Genomic DNA, 27,175 nt, shown 5'->3' with positions numbered 1-27,175 from the left:
TTTATTGAGCACCTATTACATGCTGGGAACTGTTCTAGATACTGGAGATAGAACAGTGAACAAAACAGACAAAATTCCTACCCTATGGAACCTACATTCCAGCAGGAGGAGAGGTAATAGACATAAATATAATAATTATCAGTTTATGTGGTATGTTGGAAAATGGCAAGTGCAATGGGAAAAAAATAAAGCAGAAAACGGGAAGGATCGGGAAAAAATGGGTTGGAGGGCTAGTTACAGTATTATTTAGGATGATCAGGGAAGGCCTCATTTGAAAGGTATCATTTGAATGAAGGCTTGAAGAAGATGAGAGAGGTCATAGTGAAGTTATTTTTGGGAAGAGTGTTCCAGGCAGAGAGAACAGTACAGCAAGGTGACCACTGTGGCTGGAATAGAATTGGGAGGAAAGCAGTAGGAGATCAGGTCAGGGAGGTGAGGTGGGGTGGAGGGAACAAAAAAAGTCATGTGGAGTCTTTTTGGCCATTGCAGGGACTTTTGCTTTTACTTTGTGAACGCAGTGAGATCACTTGAGGAGTCATCCAGGTGAGAGATGATAATGGCTTAGTCCAGGGTGGTGAAAAGTGATCAGATTCTACATATATCCTGAAGGTGGAACCAACAAGATTTCCTGGCAGGTAGGCTATGGGGTGTGAGATTGAAGGGGATCAAAGATGATTCCAGGTGAATCCTGGTGACTTTTCTTTCTTTCTTTTTTAATTGAAGTATAGCTGATTTACAATGTTGTGTTAGTTTCAGGTGTACAGCAAAATGATTCAGTTATACATACATATATATTCTTTTTCAGATTCTTTTCCATTATAGGTTATTATAAAATATTAAATATGGTTCCCTATGCTACACAGTAGGTCCTTGTTGTTTATCTATTTATATATAGTAGTGTGTATATGTTAATCCCAGACTCCTAATTTATCCCTCTCCACCAGCCTTCATGGTGACTTTTCTATATTCCAACGATAGAAAGAAATTCGTAACTTTCCACGGTTTCTCATCTGCAACTGTAGATGCAAAATGATAACAGAGCAGTCCTAACTGTTTTCAAGGGGAAGGGATCATGATTCTAGACTGCTATACCTGGCTCTCTCTGAAGTGACAGTTTACCTCGGCAGTCAGAGCCACTAGCTAGCTGAGATCCAACTAATTCTAGACAACCACAACAAACAAAGAACGAATTTTTTAAAATTTCAAAAAGGCTCGGCACAACAGTCAAATTACATAAGTGAAATCCCTCAAACCTCCACCACCTCCCTGGCTTTTTTGCTCTGGGAGGGCCTTCAATTGCAGGCCTGTTCCACGCCCATGGCTTTACACCCAGGGTAAATCCTGCCAGCGGAATGCTGCAGCCTTGGAGTGGGAGGCCTCCCTCGGGAAAAACTGAACAGGTCAGTGATGGACACAAGTTCTGAGGGTGCAAACCATCGATCAGCAGAGATTTTTTTTTTTCCTGAAGGAAGTACTGCAGCAAAACAAAAAATGAATCACAATGAAGGGGTCAAAAAGGAGGAAGCATGATGTATTAGAAACCATGATTAGCAAAGAAACCAGCAAAGCTTCCAGTTAAGTACAAATTGTTGTTGATAAAGTGACCCTGAAGTCTAATGCAATTCTTCAGAAGAAATCTTAAAACAGAAGGGACAAAGTAAGAAAAATTAATAACAATCCTGAACTGAATCATAATTAAAGTGGAAGTGGGGTATAAGGCAGGGGAGAATGAAATCCTGTTAAAAGTACCCCGTGTAGGGTAGCAAAATTATAGCTAATGTATCTCGATGATCATAAAAAATATTGGCTCACATCGTAATTATTAACAAATTATGGGTAACTGTAAGTGAAAGAGAAAAAGGTTTTAATTAGAAATTGCAAACCCAAATATTCACAGAGGCCAGAGAGGTTAGATAGAAAAGGGTATTCTTACTCTTTTTTTTTTTTTGAAAAGTAGCTGTGTTAGTCAGCTCAGGCTGCCATAACAAAATACCATAGACTGGTTGGCTTAAACAACAGAAATTTATTTTCTCACAATTCTGGAGGCTGGAAGTCTGAGATCTGGATTCCAGTGTAATTGGGTTCCGAGAGCTTGCTTCCTGGCTTGAAGATGACTGCCTTCTTGCTGTGTCTTCACATCATGACAGAGAAAGAGAGAGAGAGAATGTGTGGGCAAGTGCACTCTGGTGTCTCTTGTAAGTACACCAATCTCATTGTGAGAGCCCCACCCTCGGATTTCATCTGGACCTAATTACCTCCCAAAGGCACCATCTCCAAACACCATCACACTGGGGGTTAGGACTCCAACATATGAATTTGAGGGCTGGGGGAACAATTGCAATTCCATAGCAATGGTCCTTAGGTCTTTAATGAAGTTGATAGCACCACAGGAACAGAGGCATATTCTGCCAAGAGAAAACAGTAGTGCAAGCAACAATTATAAACACAAACTGCAATTCACTCTCCACTTTGGAAAAAGTACACAAACTAGAGACTCCGGTGGACCAGAGGGCACACACCACCTCTGGGGGGTCCCAGCCACCATTCAGTTCCAGACGATTGTTGCCATGTGATGCTAGGGGCCCCATATTATAGGCCTTCTGATTTTTCAAGTGTGGCTGGATAGATATCCGAATTCCTGTGTGAAAATTGCAGATTTTTAAGTGTTGGCTGGAAGAATTTTAAATATCCTATGAGACTAAAAACAAATAAAAACCCCAACCATGTCTGTGGGTTGAATATAAGTTATCAGTTTGCAACCTCTGATATAGGACTTCAAAATTACCAAAGAATAAAGCAAAACACATAGACTGTAGGAGCCAAACCTGTGAGAATAAGAACAAATGCATGATCACTCTAGAAGTAAATACAGTAAATTCTCCCAATCAAAGGCAAAGGAATGTTGAGAAAAGAAAAAAACCCAGCTAAAGAGGCACCTAAAACATCATGGCTAAGAAAGTTTGAAAATAAAGGGAGATATTCATTTCAAAACGTATGCTAACAAACAGTAAGTTTTGTGGCTAAGTGATAAGGAAACGCATTGTCTCATATAACTGGAAGGGTAAAGTTAAGGTGGGGCTTATAGTTACATACTTCTGTAGCTCAAGAATTTCATCAAGGACTCAATTTATCTGGTGTATCTGATTTGCCATCTGCAATATTATATTCATCCTAAAGTTGGCCTCCTTTGGACAACAGGATGGCTGCCAGTTACAATCTGAATATAGATTTTCATGTTTATGGGTAGTGGAAGAGAGTTATTCACACAACTGTTTAAAAAAAAAGGAAGCCCATCCCTTTGGTGTAATTAGGACAGTTGAATAAATTACCTGTTTCTAAACCAATAAAGTTTACCTGGGAATGCCATGTTCTTGTTTGGCTTAGGTCTAGATTCCTAAACCAGTCTTGTGTTAGTTATCTATTGCCACATCACAAATTACCCTAAAACGTCATGGCTTAAAAGAACAACAAACATTTATTGTCTCTCAAGGTTTCTGCAGGTCGGAAGCAGCTTAGCTAAACTCTGCTGGTTCGGTATCTCACATGAAGATTCAGCTAAGATGTCAGGGGGAACTGTGGTCCTCTGAAAGCTCAACAGAGGTGGAGGATTCCTTTCCAAGGTGGCCACTCTCGTGGGTGATGCTGCAGTTCCTCTCTTCAGGGTCCTTTCCACAAGACTGCTTAAGTGTCCTCACAACATGGTGGCTGTCTTCCCCCAGAACGAGTGACTCAGGAAGGAGAACACAGAGTAAAAGCTATGTCTTTGGAAGTCACAGCATCGTTTTCATCATATGCTATTTGGTAGATGTGGGTCTCAGCAGAAAAGAACTTCTTTTCCTCAATATGTAGTTTTACCAAAGTTACAGGATTGTTTCCTGTTACCCTTGCCTGGCTCATCATTGCTCTGGCCACACCTGAGTCTTATGCCAGCTCTTGGAGCTGAGCAGTGGAGTCAGTCCCATCTGAAACACACGGACTGAAAGTCTGGGAGAGGTAGTTCTCCAAAGCAAAATCAGGGTATTGTTACCAGAAGAAGAAAGAATAGTTACTAGACAAGCAAAAATAAAAGATCTCCACTCTAGTGCCTCCGTATTATTTGAAATTGTTACAAGAAGTGTGCTTTACTTTCAGGAAAAACAATTTAATTTCAAGACACAGAACGTTTAAAGATATTAACAGTGGTTATTTCTGCATGGTAGGGTTACGGTAAAATTTTTCCTAGTTTTCTATTTATCCCAAACTTTCTTTCATTGGTATGTATTACTTTTATAATCAGAAAATAATAACTATTTTATTTAAAAGATAAAATTCTTTACAATAAGAATGCAAATAGGATGCAGTACTACAGAAACAACAGTATATTAAAAAAAAACAACACCTAGATAGCCAAATTCACAGGCAGGGAAAAGAAAGAAAATAAGAATATACAAAAAAAAAAAAAAAAAAAAGAAAGAAAGAAAATAAGAATATACAATGGGTGGAAAATGTAAACCATGACTACTGGAGCAAAATCAGATATACCAGTAATTAATAAATGAATTATTTTTAAAGTTAAATTCCAGCTATATGCTATATTGACCAGGAAAATGACATGGAATTGCTGAGAATAAAGTAAAAATCACATCTTTACAAAATTGGTTTTTTTTAACACTTTTTATTGATTTATAATAATTTTACAATGTTGTGTCAAATTCCAGTGTAGAGCACAATTTTTCAATTATACATGAACATATATATGTTCATTGTCATATTTTTTTCTCTGTGAGCTACCATAAGATCTTGTATATATTTCCCTGTGCTACACAGTATAATCTTGTTTATCTATTCTACATTTTGAAATCGCAGTCTGTCCCTTCCCACCCCACATCTTTACAAAATTGTGTTTCTCTCTAGGAACAGAGTATGTCCCTTCTTACATTAAAAGCCTCTTTTGCGTCCCTTTATTTTTTGTGGCCTTCCTCACATAGGTATTTCACATGCCTTCTTGACTTTATTTTATTTTTTATTCTATATTCTTATTCTTTATTCAGTAGTTTATGTTTTTATTGCTTTTATAGTCTTTCTTTTCATTGTATTTCCTAACTTGCTATGATTTGTATATAGGGAGATTACTGCCAAGACTGGCAGGAATGTGAATTAGTAGAATATGAAATACCTTCCAAACAGTCGGATCTACAGGAAGGAAGGTAAGAGCATCACGATTTGTAAATAAGCAAGAAAATATAAAAGGCTGTTTTCTTTCTTGTAATTTGCTTAAAAGACAATGACTGTTTAAAACAAAAGAAAACAAAGGTGAGGAGCTTATATGTAGAAGGAAAGAATATGACAACAATCATGTAAAGTATCAACGGGCAGGTGAATTTATCTGTACATTTTTTAATTTGTTGTAAATTATTTCATTGGGAAGCAGGAAGTGTCAGATAAGTGAGGGTAAGGATTAAGCAGACAGTGTAGAGTGGGAAGAGATAAAATATTAACTATTTAGACTTTAATAAGTTAAGAAACATATTATTAGCCTCAGAGGAAACATTGAAGAAATAAGAAGAGGTATAGCTAAGAAGCTAACAGGAAATAAAATGAAACATTAAAAAAAATTAGAGTATTATTCCATTTGCAAGAAATTCTAAAACAGACAGAACTAATCAGTAGTACTAGAAAAACCACATCAGTGGTTGCCTGGAGCGGGTAACTGGGGAGATTGACTGCAGATCGGGCATCAGGGAGCTTCTGGGGAGATGGCAATGTTCACCTTGATGGAGGTGGTAGTTACATACATGGGTACATTTGTCAAAAGTTACCAACCTGTACACTTCAGACCCCCTGCACTCACCCTCCCATCAAATCTTTTTTTCATTCCTACTCTAGGATCCATGCAGGGGTTGGGGGTGTGGGGACAGGGTGCAGGACACTTCCTCCATGATCAGTTTCCTATACTTTCCACTTTGGGCTTTCCTCCTTCCTTTCTCCTTTCTTAGGGAATCTAGCTGGTGTGAGGGTTGGGGGAAATTCTTCATCAAATCTACTGTGTTTTCTTTGTATATAAGTTCTTCCTATTTTCCTGCAGGGCCTAGACTTTTGAAATGCAGAAGAAAAGAAAAGGATCCTTGTTTCCCTCTTCTGAGTCCTCCCACTTAAAACAAATGAGCATAGAACCATTCTGTCTGCTGCCTTCAGTGGGGGGAAGGGTTGCTGTTCATATTTTTAAGCGACTATTTTACTATACAAAGAAGCTATATGAACATTTTTATACATATGTCTATTTAAACATGTGAGGAAGTGAGGAAACGTCTGTAAATTAAGTAGGAATTTGCACATTTCTTAAGGTTTTTGATATGTATTACCTAAATGTTTTTTCCAACATAACTTCAGTGTCTTTAGCTATGTATTTTTTTCCCTTTTTTATTTTTAAAAATATTTTTATTGAGGTATAGTCAGTTTACAATGTTGTGTCAATTTCTGGTGTATAGCACAATACTTCAGTCATATAGGAACGTACATATATTTGTTTTCACATTCTTTTTAACCATCAGTTATGCATTCTTAAAAGACTGTGAGAAGCTGGAGGTGGGTGGGATGCAGTTAGGATAATGATATCTACATCAGATGACTCAAGAGTTATATGACTGTAACACTGCATATCGTTTACTTTGTTCCTATTTTCTATCTCATTGAAAAAGTTAAAATTTTTCACTGTCACAGATAAAGAACTACAACTTTTTTCACAATTTTGCATGTATTTTTTTTTACATTCTGATAATTATAAATTTCCCCCCAAATGCAGATATAGTGTCAATAGTGTCATTTATCATTGCTCAAGTAAATCTGTTCAAGTGTTATTTTCCTATGAACTTCATTGCAACTAAAAATACTTTGAGAATTGAGCTATCTTGGAACAGTTATAGAATTATTACATCCAAAACCAATTCATTCTCTCCTCAGTACCTTCATAATGTCCTGTGCAAACTCTATCACAGTATTTCTCACATTGTGTTGTGATTATTAATTACGTGTGTGTCTTTCCAAGAATGACCCTTAAGCCTTTAAGCTGTACGTTGGACCAGCATTAGCGGCACAAATATAAAACTGCTCAGACCTTCTATGATTCTCTACATCTGATTATCAGGGTAAGTAGGCAGACCGTATGCAGGGCAGGTTCCAAGTGGGCTTCCTCAAAATAAGGGCTGGCAAATGAGAGGTTATATCTTCTATTGCTCTTGGCCAAATGGGGGTGTTATATATGTTAATGAAGACAGTGGAGATCAAGAATGGGGGAGTATCCTAGCAGGTAGCAGTTTGGATTAATTTTGGAAACAGCAAGTCACATGTAGCAAGCAGGGTGAATTTAAAGGAGTCAAGACAAGATGGACAGCTTTTTTTGTTTGCTCAAATTTTAATATTGCTTTATATATTGTTTGTGAAACAGTTTCAATTATAATGCATTTATAACCAAAAATTTCAACTGATTACAGATTTGTTTTTCACTTATCAAACACATAGTTGATGATCTTGAGGGGGAAAATACATCAAAGGCACATATACATAATTATAGAAGTTCTTGTTACATATGTTGCTTGGGAGATACATTTATTTATTACTTTCTTGTTTTATATTTTTCCTTCTTTTAAAGTTCTTTTTGCTTTTTTTTTTTTTTTTTTTTTTTTGGAGGGGGGCAACAGTAACTAGGTTTATTTATTTATTTTTATAGGTGGTTCTGGGAATTGAACCCAGGACCTCCTGCATGTTAAGCATGCACTCTACCACTTGAGCTATATCCTCCTCTCTATTCATTACTTTTTACATATTCTAGAAGACTTTCAATTGAAGACAAATAGATTCCAACTGGTTGATAAGCTTCTGGCGGTTGAGGTCCTTAATTTTATTTTTTGTGGTAAGAAAATAGAAAATTATTAATGTTGAATTTCTCATCATACATTCATCTAAAAACACAGTAAAAAAAAAAAAAGTGCAAAAACCCCTTGAGTTTTCTGCAGATATGGGTAATGGTCCTGAGGGATGAGACTTGGGCAGATTTCCCATCTGCATTGTTTCCCCAAGTGACAAGAACTTGAAGACAAAGCTTTGCTCTGTTCATTGGTGGTTACAAGTTACAGGAACCACTCATTTTGCCTATGTGATGTCTGGTGCCATAGGTGTGCCTTGATGACTCTATTTAAGAGGTCCCTGTGACTATTGGCCTGTGGTTGACGGGTGATGAATATGTGGATTTAGACTTGGAGTGCTCTGAAAAAAGACTCTTCAAATTTAGGGCAACAATTGTTGTCCCCATTCTGATACTCTGTGGTTAGGCTCACTCTTATAAGTAGTGCAGCAGAGCCAGCATCAGAAAACTAAGAAAATTGTCCAACACAGGTTATGAATTATCTCATTCTCATGAAGAATTTATATGCTTAGTAACATGTAGCCCTCAGAGGGAATAGGTTAATTATGGAGCCTAACATGATAGGTTCCTGCGAAACTTAGGGGATTGGAATGGGGTGTTTCAGTGATCTACTGTGGCATAACAAAGCACTGTAACCTCAGTGATATAAATGAAAACCCATTTTATTATGCTTCTGTGAGTCAGGAATTCAGACAGAGCGGAGCAGGGATACTTGTCTCACTCAGCTCTTTGATGCTTCAGGCCTCATGTGAAAAGACTGCCGTGGCTGAGGTTAACTCAGATGTCTTGGAGTTGGAGGAATCACCTGGAGGTTTCTTCACTGAAACAAATCCTGAACTGGGATAACTCAAAGGCTGTATCCAGCTGGGACTGTTGACGGGGAGTGCTTTGTTGACGGGGAGTGCTTACATGCAGCCTTTCCATGTGGTGTGGGTTTTCTCAGAGCATGATGGCCTTAGGGTAGTTCATCTTTTTACGTGGTGGCTCAGGAATCCAAGACTGAGTATTCCAGAGAACAAGGTAGACTCAGCATGGCCTTTGCTAACCTAGCATCACTTCCGCTATAGTCCATTTGTCAAAGCAGACACAATTCAACCAGATTGAAGAGCAAGGTACTTAGACCCCAACATCTCGATGAAGGGAGAAATTGCAATTTAAAAACAGTCACAGAGGGGGAAGTGGGCAGCTAGGGATAAATTGGGAGTTCGATATTTGCAGATACTAACTAATGTATACAAAATAGATAAACAACAAGTTTATATTGTATAGCACAGGGAACTATGTTCAATATCTTGCAGTAACTTATAGTGAAAAAGAATATGAAAATGAATATATGTATGTTCCTATATGACTGAAGCATTATGCTGTACAACAGAAATTGACATAACATTGTAAACTGACTATACTTCAATAAAAATACATTTTTTTAAAAAAGGTCACAATGTGTATTGCCTCTTAGGATTTTCAGGATTCTTTTTGGACCAAGTTCATGTCTCATATAGATCTGTATAGTGTATAGTGAGTGCAAGGGTTTCTGCCAAATTTGAGGCTACCAGTAGTCAAGGATTAAAGGGGATTTGGTGGACTGTAGGGGTAAGTATGTGATACAAAGGACTTCAGTCCACTAAAACGTAGAGGTGGCCATGACAGTTCAGCAGGACTCTTCTGTATTCTACCCTTCTGTAACTGGGAGTGCATGACTTGAGATCTCCTTCCGGCTCTGCTAGTTAGATGACTGCTGTCTTCTTGCTGACACACAAATATGATCCTTTTACTTCCCTGCTTACAATCCTTTAAGGATTCCCTATTACCTCTATGATAAAGTCCAAGGTCATTAACATTATATTAGCCTCTTCATGATCTGATCCTGACCACTGAATGGTCAGGTGCTATGCTATCAACCAACATGTGAAAAGCAATATTTATCAAATTGAGTTCAAATCCCATCTCTGCTGGGGCTCGTTAATTTTCTAGGGTACAAGGGAGAACCTTTCTTCCCTCAGTTGAGGGCAGTCCACAACAAAAATGGCCTTGTTTCCACTGGTTTCTCTGTTCAGCCAGTTCATGAGGGCCCAAGCCTGCAGATGCATCTTAATTCTGGAGTCGATGCTCCCCTCTGTTCTTTTGTCTTTTGTACAGATGCTAGCCCACTGGCCCTGACTCCTCTGACCCTCACAATAAATTCTTTCTCAAGGACCCTGTCCTTTTGGGCAGTCTGTCTACTCTTGGTCAGGGTCTCTCAGTCCATCTCACCCTTTTTAATAACCTTCAATCTCAAAACAATGAAGAAGGGAGCAAGGGGCCTTTGAATGAATGATGAATCCACAGAGACTCTTCCATATAGATAATTTTTGAATGTCTAACTCTGCCCAGCAGCCCAGCAGCATCTAAGGTTCATATGGCAATCAACATGTGTGCCAATCAACATGTGTGCCTGACACAACTTAACCTGTTCATAGGATTGAGCCCAGGTCCTGATTCAGCCCAAATATCCTAGTACAATTTCAGGGAATTCATGAATCCCTTGAGGTGGGGTTGCTGGATAAAATATAGATGCCCAGCTAAATTTGAATTTCAGAAGAACAATGAATAATTTTGAAGTATGTCATGTGCAATATTTGAATGGATAATGTACAGATAATTATGCATTTTTTGTGGCAAGAAGTCCAACCAGCCTCAAAAGTTCTGTGTCTAAGAACTCCTGATGAAGGATTTGCTGAAGGAACTGATGTGTTTGAGTGACTCAGGATGAGTGGGTAAAACTATTGCATGCAACATATTTGTCTTGAAAAACTATTTGTTGTAGGTGGAGGGTATAGCTCAGTGGCAGAGTGCATGTTTAGCATGCATGAGGTCTGGGGTTCAATTCCCAGTACCTCCATAAAAAAATACCCAAACAACTATTTGTTGTTTATGCAAAATTAAAATATAAATGGGTATTTGTCAGTTTTTTTTTTTTTCTCACTTGCTAAATCTGGCAACCCTACTTTGAGGCCAACACAAGTTTCTCAGGTTCATGAATTACAGAGTAAGAGCTGGTACAGACTGAGAAGAGGACTATGTGTGTTTCCTTCTTTCTTACCAAACTATTTAACCATTTAACATTGAAATACCAGGGTGAACTAGAAGAACTCCTAATCCCTTTAGCTCTAAATGTCAGCACATTACAATTACCATTGTTATCAGGTTTTACATTGGTTATAGAGTGACTATCAGCTTGACGCTGTCATCAATTATGGCCAGTCATTTCCTTGTTAAATTTCTAGAGCATAAAGACGTTGTATTAAGTTCTTGAAATCGCAGACACGGAAAATTAAATTACATAAGTAGCAGATGTTCAGGCTGAGGTTATAAAAGGGAGTTGAAACAAGTACTCTCAATTGTTCAACAATCTTCCGAGGCTGTGACTAGAACTAGGCGAAAAAACTGAAATCTTCATTTCTGTTTACCACGAAGTGATATCATACCCACCACTTAGTCCTTTTTCTCTCATCACGATTTGTAATTGCATAATCAGGCTAACCTTCCTACCAAATTCTTCTAGAGCAGTTCTTTTTCTTTTTCTTTCTTTCTTTTTTTTTTTTTTTTTAATTCAGTTTGGAAAAAGAAACAGTGGAAATGGTTACACAATGCAAGCCTCCCTTCCCTCTTGATCTCTAGTTCCTAGGCCGAAGGTTCCCAGTTTGGCTTATGGGCCGGAGTCTAAGGAAGGGTTTCCAGAGTAATGTGAATTTCCTGAATGCATAATTTTCTATAGACTGATAATTGTGCATCCAAACTTCTACCTGAGCCTCGAAAGGGTCCGGCCTCAGAACTCCCAGGGCAGGACTGGCTGACAGGAATGATGCGCCTGGTGACTCGGAACGGAATGGTAAAAACCTGTTAATAACCCGTCCCAGCGAGAAAATTTTACCCCCATCCACCCAACTCGGGCCCCCTAGTAAAGTAGGTTCTCTGTGGGCGGGATCACGGCTCTTTTCTTCCCAAGTTTCTCGCCTGCCGCATTCCTTCCCTCCAGCGCGTCGGCGTGCGCTGACGTCATGACGCCGCACACGTAGTCCCGCCCCTGCAGAGATCGGCGCTGGGACGGACCCGGGGTTCTCTCAGACCTGGAATGTGAGGCCTCGGCCCCGCTGACCCCGGCTCCCGGCGCGCTCTCCGCCCCGGCCTGCGCTCGCTGCCGCCGTCCCTAGCTCGCTTGGAGGAGCCAGGGCGGCCGCGCCCTTCTGCCGTGTGCCCGCGTGGCCGCCGCCGCCCCTCCGAATCCTCCGGGGCCGTATAGGAGTTCGCTACGGAGGGAGGCGGGGGCCTTCGGGAGGAGGAGGAGGAGGCGGAGGAGGCGGAGGAGGAGGGAAGGAAGATGGCGGCCGTGGAACTAGAGTGGATCCCAGAGACTCTCTATAACACCGCCATCTCCGCTGTCGTGGACAACTACATCCGCTCCCGCCGAGACATCCGCTCCTTGCCCGAGAACATCCAGTTCGATGTTTACTACAAGGTACGGACCGTGGGCGACGGCCCGTGGGCCTGCTCTCCGCCCTCCTGTCGCAACCCCTGGGGCCGCACCCCCTTCCACGTCCGCGAACCCCCGCTGTTAACCCCTCACCCCTGGTAGTAGGGTCGCCTCCCGAGACGTCTGGGGGCGGTGTCGAGGTGTCCAGTATAGAAACATCCCGTCTGGTATCCTCTGTCTCAAGCTCTTGGGCATTGGTCGATAACCTCTGCCTAATGAGTCTTTTCCCCCTTTTGGTGTTCCCTCTTACGTTGGGGCCCCTTTGGGTAGGCCTTTTGCGTGAACTTCCTCTGTTGCGCCCTTGTCCCACTTACTCCTTCCCTAGTAGCCTGTTTCTTCGGGGTATTTTCTGCCCTCTCTTCCCAATTAAGTGTTAGCATCAACTGGACTTTTTGCTTTGCTCTTTTCCCCTCCTTCCTACTTTTCTCGCTACCGTAATCCCCAAATATCTTTTTCTGCTTTGTGTTCCTTCTTTTCTCCTTTCTCTTCCTAACTGGGAAGGAATTGAGTTATTGGAAGTAGCCGTGTGCCTTATTCGCATATGCAGTAATGCTTTGGCTTTTGTTGATACTTAGGCTTGAATGGGGGGTTTTGTTTGTATGGGAGTAGTGATCAACTACTCGAAAGGAAGGGTGGAAGTCGTTCCTGAAAGAAAAAAAAAATATTTTAGGATTTAAATTATGTTCCCGTATTTGAAAGTTGTAATCTTGAAGAATTCCTAAATCCCTGAACAAAAAGTCTCCAAGTCACTCTCCAAGGAGTTTCAAGGATAAGTGTATTTAGACGTGGACAGTTTTGCAGTGTTTAGAGAGGGAGGAGAACTTTATGGACTCGGAGCCTCCCTTTTCCTCTCTCCCACATTTGAATGTTGAACAGTGGACTTATTATTCACTCCTCTTCGCCTTGAATCGGCGTGGATAACTTCTGTTCTCCAGTAGTAACCCATGCAAAAGTTGACCAGAAGTAAAATATAATTAATTTTTTTTAGATCTGAATACTTCATCTTGATTTGTAATTTGGGTGGAACATTGTAAACTGATATTTAACAGATGTATATGTTCTTGTATATGTAGGGTGTTTTATGGCAGTTGCTTCATTGGGAAGATTGCCGGCTTTCTCCACCCCCGAATATTTTTTCAGAAAGCAGCTGGCTTGGTGCATTCTACTAAATCCAGCTGCTCTACACCAGTCTGACAAATTTTTTTCCCTTAGATATTTGGAGAATATTCATTTTGGCCATTTATATTATTAACTTGGGGGAAGGGAAGATTAGAGAATAATCTCCCTTCATTCCAAATCCCTTTGATACATTGACTTACTTTTGTGTCTAAGGAAATTTTGTATATTTGAGATTCATTCCTCCCAGGAAGGATGAGTTGAATTTCTTTCTCAGCCTGGGAAATTGCAGCTTTGTGTGTTTGCTAACCCTATCCATTTAAGTAATCTTTTACACTTTTTAGAGAAAATCATTGGGAATTTAATCAAAGTACATTTGGCGATTGAATCCCCAGAAAGTACTTAGATATCTTTTAGTAACTTTCGCTTCCAATTGAAGCTTTTCATTTGAAGATTATTATTAGTGAGTCTGAACATATGGTGCTTTTGCCACATTTTCTGTTTCACAGAGTCCACAAAGTTTTAATATGGCTTCTTTTTTGGTACACTGTTACTCCTTGATAGTTGTATGTCAGGAATATGGCACTGTGCTAAGGTGAAGGAAGGTATTTAACATGTGCCTGAAACTGTAAATGATTTTACACATTTATCTTGTTTAGTACAATTAAACTGTGAAGTGGGGTATAACCCTGTTTTATAGGTGAGAAAGTTAAATAATTTAAGTCAAGGTCTCATACCTAGTATTTGGTTCCTGTGTACCTTGCTTTCTTGCTTAGAAAGATTTTGCATCTTGAGTTGGTAAGTTATTTTAATGAAAGACATTATAGAACTAATTTTTTATTTGATTTTGTCAAAGTAGGTAAAGTGAAAGTCAATCCCTGGACCTCAGTTTTTTCGCCTAATAGAAATATAAGAAGGAATTTTTCTTGCTTTTAAGCATTGTTTCACCACATAAATATAAGATACTTCTTAAATATTTTAATACATATGAATATGTGATACTCATTTCTTGCCCAATTTGTGAAAATTTTAAGAGGCTTATTGTTTATAGTTTCTAATTTTCTCCAGTTTAGAGCCAGGGAGAAACTCTTAATCAGATCCTTCCAGCTGTCCCAACTTTCATCAGTAGGTATAGTCATAGATAAAAGTATAGTGTTTGTGCCATTAAAAATTGCCCCATCTCGATTCACCATAGTCCAGTGTCACTATGTTAATTTTTGCCAGTAGCTTCAGGTGAAGTCACAGTCATAAAACTTTAGGAGATGGGGTTATGGAGTGCGTGGGAGGTGAAGAAGTAGTCATGCTGACTGCTCCCTAAGAAGGGAAGGGAGAGAGGTATTGGTATGTAGAAAGGGTAAAATGTGGAAGTTTTTATTGTTGTTTAAGAATGAAAGATGTTAAAATATATTTATTGGCTAAATGACAGAAACCAAAACAGAATGAGAGGTTGAATATACGTGAGGTGGGAAATAAATTATGGGGCAGAGTCCCTGAGTAGGAGCATTAATTAATGAGCCTTGTCCCTTTCTTCACCATGAAATTAAGGTATCAGTCTGAAATTGGAGTTGGGGAAAGAATACTTCTTCCCTCTAAGATCAGATGGAAGGAGTTAAAAGACATAAAAGACATAACATAGGTAAATTTGTAAAGAATGGTTGTTAGAAATTAGGAGGTAAGATCATCTGCTGACAGTAAGTGGTAGGAGTGGTGACTTTTGGGTAGGAAGGCTAAACAGAAGTTGGAAATGGCTGCTCAGGTATATAGACAAAGGGAAGCTCACTAAAAATATGGTTTTGTAAAATTGACAGGAGGAACAGATGGTTCAATAAAACAGTACCCTACAGAATGTCTTGGAATCAGAATGATTTTTCTCCAAGGGCATTCAACGGTTTAGGTATAGAAATGGATTAAGTGAATAGAAACAATTGTAAAGTTGTATGCCAAGTGAAAGCAAGTGGAGTGAAGGGCTGGGTTCTTCAAAAGAATGAAGTTTATGATCTTTTCTTTTTATTGTAACTGCTGAATGGTCTGTTTTGTGTCCTCTTCCAATAACAGAGTTTGCCATAGAGTTAAGCTTTTGACCAGGTGAAGTTTTTCAGTAATGTGTTATATTTAGTTTGGGGTTTTAAAAAATTGTTATAAGTCTCATGCTCAAAAACCATAAATTAATACCTGATTTAGTATTGAACTGAATTAATTTTTTCTTTTTCTGTGTTTATTCCTAATTCTTATATACGCCTCAACTGTTATTCTGATAGTCTTTTTAAATTGGCTGGTAGCAAGTTGAAAAAAAATTCTTGCAACATGTTTGACAGCCAGAGAGTTAATACTCTCTTCACATAAAAAAACTCTTAGGATTGATAAACTGAGAGCAAAAGCTTCAGGAGAGGGTAGGGCATAAAAGAACACAAATAGCCAACCATACCGTGTGTCTGGATGTGAAGATAATGTTATAAATATGTCAATTCATTTCAGTTTGAGCTGTGAATTTATTACAACTTGAATCCAGAATCTCAGAGTTTCACTGGGTATAGGAAACTGATTAAATATGAAGTGTATATGGAGGAATTAATTACATGAAAATAAATGAGCCAAGAAAAATTTTAAGATGTACAATACTTAGGATAGTTGAGTATATTAGAAAGCTATGTATTTTAAAACATATAGTATTGGCACAAGAATAGCAGAGGGAAAATGATTTATAGAACGTATTAGACAGTATAGATAGAAACCAATGCATATTTAAGAATTTGTTGGGGGACTATATAGCTCAAGTGGTAGAGTGCATGTGTGGCATACAGGAGGTCCTGGGTTCAATCCCCAGCACCTCCTCTAAAAATAAATAAATAAACCTAATCCTCCCCCCTTAAAAAAAAACCCTAAATTAAAAAAATTTATTATATAATAAAGTTATGAGACAGTGCTGTATTTTAAATAAATGGAGGGAAAATTGACCTCTACTTCACACTATAAACCAAAATGAATTTCAGGTGAATTAAAGATTTAAGTGTGACACATGAAATCATAGAAGTATCAGAATAAATTATTGGGTCAGTATCTTGCAGTGGGAAATGACTGAAATTGTTCTTTAAAGAAATTATTTTTAGGGTAATTTACAAATTTTAAAAATGTCAAACATTATACAAATAAATAATGTGAAAGGTGAAGTCCTCTGTTACTCATCTTGCCAGCACTGTGATGCCATCTTGGCTTAGAGAAGGCTTTTCAAAGCATGAAACCAAAAACCAGCAGGAAAAAAGAAGTCGATGCTTTCAAATACATTAAAAAATAGGGAAAAAGTTATAAGCATGTTTTTAAAAAGACTGCAAGTTGCAACATTTGTTAGGTAAGGGGTGAATTTCCTAATACAGAAAGATCTATTACTAATCAGTATGTGAAGGACAACCAGCTCATTTCTAGATGTGAACAGCTAGCTCATAATGGAGGAAAATATGAATGGCCAGTAAACATCAAAAGGTGCTTAAAAGAAATGCAATGTCAAGCTAAGTAAGTCATGAAAAAGAAAATCTGGAGGACTTACACCATCAAATATCAAACTGTAACAATTAAGATAATATGGTACTGGGACATGGGTAGACAAATAGACCAATGGAACAGAACGGAGAGTCCGGAAACAGACTTGACACGTGTATACTGTCACCTGATTTATGATAAAAGTGACACAGCAGTACAGGGGAACGGAAGATCAAATCACTGGTATTGGTCAATTTATTAGGGGGAAAATTATCATGATCTTACCTTACATCATAGAAAATTAACATTTTTGTGTAGATTGCTGATCTAAATGTGAAAAATAGTTTTTTAGGAAAAAAGTTTCACTATGTCTACAAAGATTTATTAAATAGGATAGAAAATGAGCTAAATATAAGGATAATTTGATAAATTGGACTTTGTTAAGATCAAGAACATCTATTCATCAAAAGATACCATTAAAAGAATAAAAAGCCAAGCCACAGAGTGGGAGAAGACAGTTCCAGCATATGTATCTGACAAAAGAGTCATCTTGCATGTAAAGAACTAGAAATTAAGAAAAAAAATTATTTTAAATAGGGAAAGAACTTCAGTAGATATCCCAAAAGAGGATATTCAGGGGTCAATCAAACATTTGGAAAGATGCTCAACGGCATTTTTCTTCAGGGAAATTCCTGCCATACTGTACTTTCCTCTGAATGACCAAATGAAAAAGAAAAAGGTGTTGGTAAGGATATGGAGCAATCAGAACTCTCATAGTGGGAGTGTAAATTGATGTACCATTTTGGAAAATTAGCATTATCTACTAAAATTGAATGTATATATACCCTATAACCCAGTAATTCCTCATCAAGATATATACACTTAAGAACGTTCATAGCAACACTACTCATAATAACCAAAAAGTGGAAACTATCCCAATGCCAATCCATTGGAGAATTTATAAATAAATTGTGGAATAGTTGTATAGTGGAACATTTTATGATGAAAATGAATGAATTGCAACTGTTAGAAACAATAATCTTACAAATGATAGTGGAAGAAATCAGTCATAGGAGTATATACCAGAAGCTCCGAGACTTTCTCCCTTCACAGCACCTTTAGGCCAAAAGAAATACCTAACAGTTCTGTTCATTAAGTAGTTAGGTACTAACAATACTTGTATCCCAACAACTTAAGAGCCATTAAAAGAATAATGCACAAAAATTGAAAGAGAAAGAAGTATTTTACTTCATTCTTAAATAACCGCAATTACTTACTAATGGGATATGTATGTTGAGCATTATAGTTCTCAAATTCTGAAGTCAGACTGGACACCACCATTCTCATTTTCTGTCCCATAAAGATTTTTGCACATTATTTTTATCATAGCAACCTCTGAAAATGCTGCTTCACAAAGAGAAGACATCATTGAAAGGAATCCAGCAACCTAGTATTTGGCATGATATAATACAGATGTTGAATGTTGTTTCCTTCAAACTTAAAATATATTGGAGTGCCCCAGGGCACCTTGTTGCAATTTGGGAAATGTGGATATATAGTGTATGATTCCATTTTTATAAATTTCAAAAACAGGCAGAATGAATCAAAAGTGTTACAAATCAAGAGAGGTTACCCTTGGAAGATCGTGTCGAAGCAGGGGGACAAGGGCAGATGTCTGGGATTCTGATAATACTGTTTCATAATCTGCATGTTGGTTATGGGTGTGTTTGCTTTGTGAAAATTTGTTGAACTTTACATTTTATTTTTCTTCTGTATTATACATTTTTAATTGAAGTATAGTTAATACACAGTATTATGTAAGTTACAGATGTACAGTATAGTGGTTCACAATTTTTAAAGGTTATACTGCGTTTGTAGTTATAAAATATTGGCCATATTCCCCATGTTGAACAGTATATCCATGTAGCTTATTTTATACATAGCAGTTTGTACCTCTTAGAGCTTTACATTTTAAGTATGAGTTATGTACTCACCTATATGTATATATATGTACGTTATACTTAAATAAAAAGGTTTAAAAATTAATATCCATCACCAGATTGTCATGGTTTAATGATTCAAATCACTCATACCCTTTAACCCACAATACCATTAAATTTTTTTTTTCAACAGGAATTCTTGTTGAGTGTGCATAAAATTCTATTTAGGGATGTTCAGTACAGTATTGTTTATGATGGCAAAATTGGAAACAACAATATGCTAATCAATCAGGAATGGAATATCTTACTGCAGTTAGAAAGAATGAGAGTGCTGTGTATATTGGGGTAGAGATGCCAGAGCACAGCAAACGGAAAGAATAAAATCATTGTTATAAAGTAGTATGAATAACAATTGTGTTTGTTGTTCTCAAATGGGGGAATATATGTGTGCATTTATGTATGTGTTGAAAAAAAGAATCTAGAGGAAGACAAAACTTTAATAGTGTTTAGTCAAGGGGTAGGATTGTAGTCAATTTAAACTTTGTACATATATTCTCTATTTTATGTTGCTTGGGTTTTTATGAGTATTATTTTGATATAGAAAAGAAGTAAAACTGAATTTTTAAGAATAAGATATCTGGGTTATTTACTAAGAGGGGAAATAGCCTAAAAACTGATACTGGAAATATTAGTGTGACTAAAAAATAAATCCAGGTGATTGGTTTAAAAGAAAAATAGATAATTCAACTAATTAAGTAGTTAATTTGACTAGCTAGCCAAATCCGCAAACGTGAGCTAAAGCGTATACTCTCAAAATTAGGAATGAGAAAGTAAGAAAACAATCATAGATAAAATGAAAAGGAGGAAGATAGCTTTTTAATTGGTAGAATAGCTTCTTTAGATGTAGAATAGCTTTTATAATTCTCTGCTAATGGGTCTGAAAACCTTAATGAAGCTGAGTTTCTAAGAAAGTACAAATGACCCGAAGAGAGAAGTTGATACACTAAAACCGTAAAAGAAATTGAGAGATTATACTTCTCCTTTTGTCCTCTTGTTACCTCCCTCAGCAAACAAACAAAACTCCCACCAATTTTAGACAGTTTCTTGGGTATATTCAAAGAACAGTATAATCAAAGATACTTAGTTTGTTCCAGACCAACCTAATTCTTTCCAATTGAAAAAAGAAAGAGAGGTTAACATAACACTGATACCTAAACGTAAAAAGAGCAACAAAAAGTCTCTGGAGAACCTCATTTGTGAACTATGAGGCAAAAATTCTAGATAAAATGATAGTAAATGCAAATCAGCAAATCTGTTAGTGTAGTTCATTATATTAATAGGACAGAGGAAGAGTACTGTCATAATGTAAAAATCTTACATCTCTTCCACTAGACTTTTTAATAAAGGAATACAGATTGACATTATAAACATACACCTAATTAAAAGGTAATAAACATATCTAAGCAAAAATGCTTATTGGTGAAACACTTAAAAGCATTCTGATTAAAATCAGGACTATAGTAAGATATTTTCTATTATTAGTTTCATTAATTTTTTTTAAGTAAAGAATTTCAGACTTATTTCCGGAGCTGTATACTACATGTTTAACATTCTTGAAGTGCTGACCAATGCAGTTAGAATAAAGAAAAGTCCAGCAAAGTTTACTGAAAAATTATAGCAATAAGATAATTCAGTAAGAGGGATGATTATACATTTATAATTAAAAACTCAATAATTTTTCTACACACAGTTTGGGAAAGAATGTATTTTACTTGTCAAAGGAAGGCATGCCATGGAGTAAATCCAAAAAGGTGTACAGAGATTTAAAAGTCTTCAGTAAGTGTAGAAGAAACATATTTTCTTCCTAGACTGGAAGATTCAGAGCTTTAAAGATACTATTTCTCTCTAAGTCCTGTATCTTGGAACCAAGTTGAATAATTTAAAGATGTGTAATGAAAAAAAAAAGCTTTTAATTTACATAATGGAGAATTAAAGTTTATGAAGCATACTCAGAACTCCTCAAACCAGTAAGAAAAGAGGGCCAAAAAGAAATGTGCCGTCATGTTAAGACACTTCTTACCCAAATACAGAGATCACTAATACGTATTTAGTTATATATGGCTGGTTATCACTGTTGGTTAGATTTTACATCTGACTAGTTTTTGTTTTGACTTTCCATTTGTATCATGGTAGTATCTTCCACTATTAACACAATCATGCTATCTTGAAAATTATGCCATTGACCTGTCAAGTGAGAGACAGAATCTGAATATTAGGCATAAGTTCATTCTTCTAATGATTGGGGGAAAAACTATTAATTTCTTATTCACTGGATGATGGATCTAGTACTATCTTTATATGTGGACAACATATTTAAAAGTTAGGAAAGTGTTGCCCTCCCATTTGAGTGTTAGCTGTTTCTTGTGCATTTAAGTAATGTGAACATGACGACTTAAGCTTTTGGCTTACTTACCAATAAGCAAAACACTTTGTCCTGCAAGATACAAATAATCATATGTTGGTCAGTTGTATTTTTTTTCTAAGTGTGACATAAAACCAGTGAGTGTAGAGCAGCTGAGAAGTGAAAATGTTACAAGAAGCAAGAAATTTAAATGTTGGTTTACCTCCAGAAGAAAGCATTTATTTTTTAAGTGCACATTACATTAAAGTATTTCTGTGGTACTTGCTTTAATCCAAAAATGTATAATCTTAGATCACAATGCAGTAAAATAACAGATAAAGGACATTAAATGTAATATATAATGTAATATGAGACTAAAGGAAGGAATACCAAGTTACATTCCATAGTGAATTTTTTCAGAGCTGCGTTTCAAATGAATTTTGAGATGAGAGAACAAGAATAAATGTATCTTATGTCTGTTAAAACAAAATATTACTACTTTTATTTAGAGGTAAATGATACATTTATTTAGAGATAACACATGCATTATTGTTTTTAAAGGATCATTCTTTTTTTTTGGAGAGGGGAAGTAATTAGGTTTATTTATTACTTTTGGTGGAGGTACCGGGGATTGAACCCCAGGATCTTGTGCGTGCTAGGCATGCACTCTACCACTGAGCTATACTCTTCCCCAGATACATTATTGAAAAAAAAAACAAAAAAAACAAACACTTCATTATGTAAAAAATTAAACAGAAGTAGGTGGAATAGAATAATGGACCTCCGTGTGTACATTGCCAAGCTTTAACAGTTACCAGTTCTTGGCCAGTCTTACTGCTGAATCTATTCTTCACATTCCTCTTTCTGTAGTATTTGGAAGCAGATTTAGACATCATATGATTTCATCTGTAAATATTTTAGTTGCCACCATACTATTACAACACCTAAGAAAAATTAACAGTAATTCCTTATTGTAACTAAATATCCAGTCATTCAAATTTTCATTTGTTTTAAAGGTTAAATGTGTATATATTTTTACAGTTTGCTTGTTTGGATCATGATCCAGATAAGATCTGTATTTTGGCTGTTAGTTGATTTATCTCTTGAAGTCTCTCTTGATCTGTAGTTTCCATCTGTTTTTTTGTCTTTGCAACTTACTTGTTGGAGAAACAGGATCCTTTTTCCTGTAGGTACTACAGAGTTTTCCATGGTGGAGATTCCAGTGATCAGCATATAAAACGTTTTTCATCATCCCTTGTAGATATTTTAGCCTTTGACCTTGTGGGCACTTCCATGGGTTTCATTGGTTTCAGACCAGTTTTTAAAGCCAGATTCTGGGTTTGGGATCTGTAAATAGGCTAGGTAGTATGAACTTGGACTGTATACTTACATGTGTCCTAGGCTGGGGGTTTCAGTTTTTCACAGCGGACTTTTTGCTAAGGCTGTGGGAGATGTTCTGGATCTTTTTTATTCCTGGCTTTAGGCAGTTAGTTCAGCACCAGGTCCCTTTGCTTACAGGGATCTGCTTCCTGGGCTCCTTCCTATCTGGTCTTTGCGCTCTGGTCCACAACTGTTCAGAGGTATAAAACTACTCTGTTTTCCTTCCTTCCCAGCTGTTTTTAAGTTTGTGTCTTCTTAATTTTTGGCAGCTGTGGAGTTTTGCTCTTGATTTCAAACTTGGCTGTTTATCCAAAAGTTATACTGTGACATGTTTATCCAGCATTACTCTGTATTTGGAAAGGGGCTGGAAGGTTTTTATCTGTTTATCTGTGCTCTCTGCCATATTGCCAGAAACTTTATTCCCATTCCTCTTCAAAACTCGGCTGAAGTTCTTCCTTGGATTAGGTATTTTAGTTGGGTTCCTAAAACACTCTGCCTATCTTCACTGTATAATCTGATCTGAACATTATTTATTTTTCTGCTTTGACAGCTTCTAAATTTTTAAAATCACTGAACAGTTCTTACTGTCTTTGTATTCCTGTGGTGACCATAGTTACCACTTTATCCCTCAATCCTAGTACAGTTTGGTATTTATTAAGTTAAAAAAACAATTAAGTAGGATGTTCCTAGTTGTAATATTCTTGCCTTAGATGTTAAAATCACAAAGATTAAACAGGTTCACTAAGCTGGGAGTTTCATGTAGTGAATATATATACCAGGGTATTTGGTAAAAGATTAGATGTTAAATTAGGTAACACCTATTTTTGTCTATAAGCAACTGTTATTTAGAATTTGTTCTTGATTTTTGCATTTAGCTGGCCCTTTATGTTCTTCATGACTCTAGTTTAAAGTTTGCATTCAAATTTGTTCTCAGAATTTATTCTATGGGCACTGTGTCAGTACTGTAGAGAACAGGACATGAGCCTGTTTGATGTATCTCTTAAGGGTGTGTGCAGTCTGACTAGGGAGATAATAAATAATTATGAAATCGGGGTTTTTTCTTCAGTGTCACATTCATAGATGAATTTGGGCAGTTTTAGTAAATAATTGTAGAATAACAATATTAAATACTTGATTCTTTGATGGTAAACTGCAGAGGTATAAAGTATGTCTTGACTTTTTTGTTTCTTCTAAGGTTCTGAGTTCTATCCAGAGTAGAATGCTACCAATTTGGATTATGCATTCAGGAAATATTGAATGTATATCTAATGCTAGTCACTGTGCTTGGTGTTGGAAATACAGTGGTGACAGTGGTCACCTCATAGAGTGTGGAGTATGATGGAGTGACATGTTTAACAAATTATCACTCAAGTGAATGTGTGTATGCATGTCTTGATGCACCTGTGGATGAAAAATACAGTATGTCGTGAGAAAGTAGAACAGGGAACAGAATTTAAATTGAGGAGTCTAGGGAAAATCTCTATGAGGAAGTGACATACTAGCTGAGACCATTAGAATGAGTTACAAATTAGCCAGGCAAAGGATCCTAGAACCAGTGCTTCATGTGGAGGCAGCAGCACCTATGCACGAAGTCGTGCGGTGGGATAGCGCTAAAGGAAAGCTAATGTGGGAACAGGGGGAAAGAATGGTGAAAGATGAGGTTTAAACGATAGGCAGGAGCCGGATGACTTGTAGGCCACATTAAAAATTTTGAATTATGTGCACGTTGAGGGTGCTATTAAAAGCTTTTAAACAAGGAGTGGCATGAAATGATTTACTTTTTCAAAAATTCATTCAGGCTGCTGTATGGACAGTTGATTAGAGGGGGCGGGCCAAGAGTGATAATGGAGAGACCAGTTCTACCAAACATTTGCAATAAGTAATCCAGGTGAAAGATGTGAGAGAAATTCTATACCACAGATGTACTTTTTGTTGACTGTCATTCCAGGTTTTTTAAAAATGTGTGTGTATAATGGTAGGTATACAACTTAAGAACAAAAAAGGAATTATATTACTCACACTTTTTGAAACTTGTTCATTTTATATACCATGGTAATTTTCCCTTGATAATTCCTTTTCATTTCTGAAGATTTTTGCTATTTAATGACTCTGAAAGAGAAAAGTAACAGTTCCAAACATGAGTGAGATACCTCTCAGAGGGAGGGAGGGAGGAAGGAGTAGGGAGAGAGAGACAGAGACAGAGACTTTTCATAGGTATTCTTAAACCATACTTTTGGACTCGATTTCTTCCCCCCCCTCCCCCCTTGACAGAGGCATTGGGGATTGAACCCAGGACCTTGTGCATGCCAAGCACGCGCTCTACCGCTGAGCTATACCCCTCATCCCCTCAATTTCCTTTACATCTTTTTCTAAACCTGAGTTTTTGTTGTTGGGAATTAGCCTCGATTATCTTGTGTGCTAATTTGATATTAACACTAAGCTGTTCCCTCAGCCTGTGGTGATTTCGAATTGGCTGAGAAGGCAGCCATATCAATTCAGAATCCCTTGGTTAATGTTAAGAAAGGCTTTTACCCCATCTTTATCTCCCGTAGAGTTCTCTGGGTTTGGGGCTGTCTTGCATTGTTCTTGAAATAGCTGTCTTCAGTTTCTGTAAGGTTTTTGCTTTAGTTTCTGAAAGCCCTTGCTTCTAAAGCATCAGTGGGAGTTTCACCCCTTTGTGTATTAAAGATACTAAATCTTACACAGGTACATTACTAATACTTTACTTTTGTTGTATTTTTAAATTTTTATTTACAGTATTTTACATTCATGGACATTTTAGGTGTTTATGTAATCATGTATCTCTTCTTTACTTACGATTTTTGCCTGTAGTGTATATAATGCTTAGAAAGGCAGTGTTACCAGGTAGCTTTTAACACTGCTATGATTTTATTGTTTAATATTTAAAACTTTGATAAGTCTGGAATTTATATTTTATCAGGAGGTACCTTACTTTGTTTCCCCATTTTTACACTATTAACTAATTTTTTCTTTCTTTCAGTGATGTTAAAATGCTTCCTTTATCATGTGTTAACTTTTTACATACATTTTTGAACTTTGCATTTTGTTCCATTGATTGGTCTGTCTTCATATCTGTACAGTATTGTTTTAATTGTATTTTATTGTCTGTTTTCATATCTGTTGAGAGATAATTTACCTACTTCTAAAAATAAACTTGTTTTTTCTTATTTTCCTTAAGGTACCAATAGCTAAAAGTAGTTGCTAGTCCTTTAATAGCCTCATTACCCAGTGGGTGCAGAATCTAATATTAAACACATTATGTAATAATGAACTAAAATAAGTTAAATTTTTAAAAGTCTGATGAGAATCATTACCAAAGAACCTGGAGCCTCAGTTTTCTTCTAAGCTCTTCTACCTAAGGTATATGAATCTATGAAGAGATTAATCTATTATTTCTATAAAATGCTTTAAATTGCCCATTTTTTACTCTTAGTTTCTGATTTAATATCTTTGAAAAGCACTATAGTGTAAGTTATTAAGAACATGAATGTAAGAACAGACTGCCTGAAGCCAGATTATTGCTTTGCCGCTTTTTAATTGTATGATTTTGAGTGGTTATTTAACTTTATATGCCTCAGTTTCCTCTTCTGTAGAAGCACAGAATGAGTTGCTTACAAAAGGCACTTAACATTGCCTGGCACATACATACAAGATTTCTGTAAGGATTAAATGCTGTTTTTATTCTGGATCAATATTCAAAAATCCAATTCATAAAATATATAAATTTGTATTTTGGGGGATATGCCTGGTAAGGATGTTTTTAAATTTTTTTAAATTGAAGTGTAGTTGATATATGGGTAAGGATTATATGAAACAGTTAAGTGATTACTCTTTCCCCAGAATTTAAATGTGGACCCATAATTTTTAGTTAGAAAAATTGAACAGCTGGGGTGGGGGGGGTGGGGGAAGCTTGTGTTAATAGGGCATAATATATTTAAAATTGTAGCAAAGGTAACTACTTTCCTAAATTTTAGTTTCAAATCGTATTTGGTAGGGAATTTTCAGTATTAAAGGGATACTGTGAGTTGTAGAGCATACAAAGTTTAATTGTCTTTGTTTGACTAGTGAGTACAGGCAAAAAAAAAATGTACAACTTTTCATTTCTTCTCTCAAAAAAAAATTCTAAGCCTTAAGTTTGCTAATGAGTTATTTTGGTAAGAAGCTAAGGTTTTTTGTCCTATATTGTTCTTAGAGTATGGGTATGTATTTATTTTGATAACTGCATTTGTTTTTCTGCCCCAAATCAGAAATTTATCACCTTGGTAAGCCCCAAATAGGGATTTGATTGTAAATTTTCAGCTTTATTTTCCCTGAGTTACTCTTTTTTTTTTTTAAGTTCTCTATTTTCTTTTAAAAATTTCTTTTAAAAATTATTATTATTTGAGTGGAAGTACTGGGAATTGAACCTGGAGCCTTTTGCATGCTAAGCA

The 27,175-nt window shown here is 36.7% G+C and overlaps 1 protein-coding gene across 1 annotated transcript in view; it reads left to right on the top strand.

Moving 5' to 3' along the window:
• The first annotated feature begins 11,944 nt into the window (after positions 1 to 11,944).
• APPBP2 (amyloid beta precursor protein binding protein 2) overlaps positions 11,945 to 27,175 on the top strand; it is a 51,778-nt gene continuing 36,547 nt past the window's right edge. The window contains exon 1 of the mRNA XM_006177150.3: positions 11,945 to 12,398. Coding sequence (XP_006177212.1) covers positions 12,261 to 12,398 — 138 coding nt within the window. The 5' untranslated portion in view covers positions 11,945 to 12,260. The remainder of the gene's footprint in view (positions 12,399 to 27,175) is intronic.

Source organism: Camelus ferus, chromosome 16 (assembly GCF_009834535.1).
Source record: "Camelus ferus isolate YT-003-E chromosome 16, BCGSAC_Cfer_1.0, whole genome shotgun sequence".
Lineage (NCBI taxonomy): Eukaryota > Metazoa > Chordata > Mammalia > Artiodactyla > Camelidae > Camelus > Camelus ferus.
Note: the sequence above shows the minus strand (reverse complement) of the source record. Positions and strands in the feature narration are given on the sequence as shown.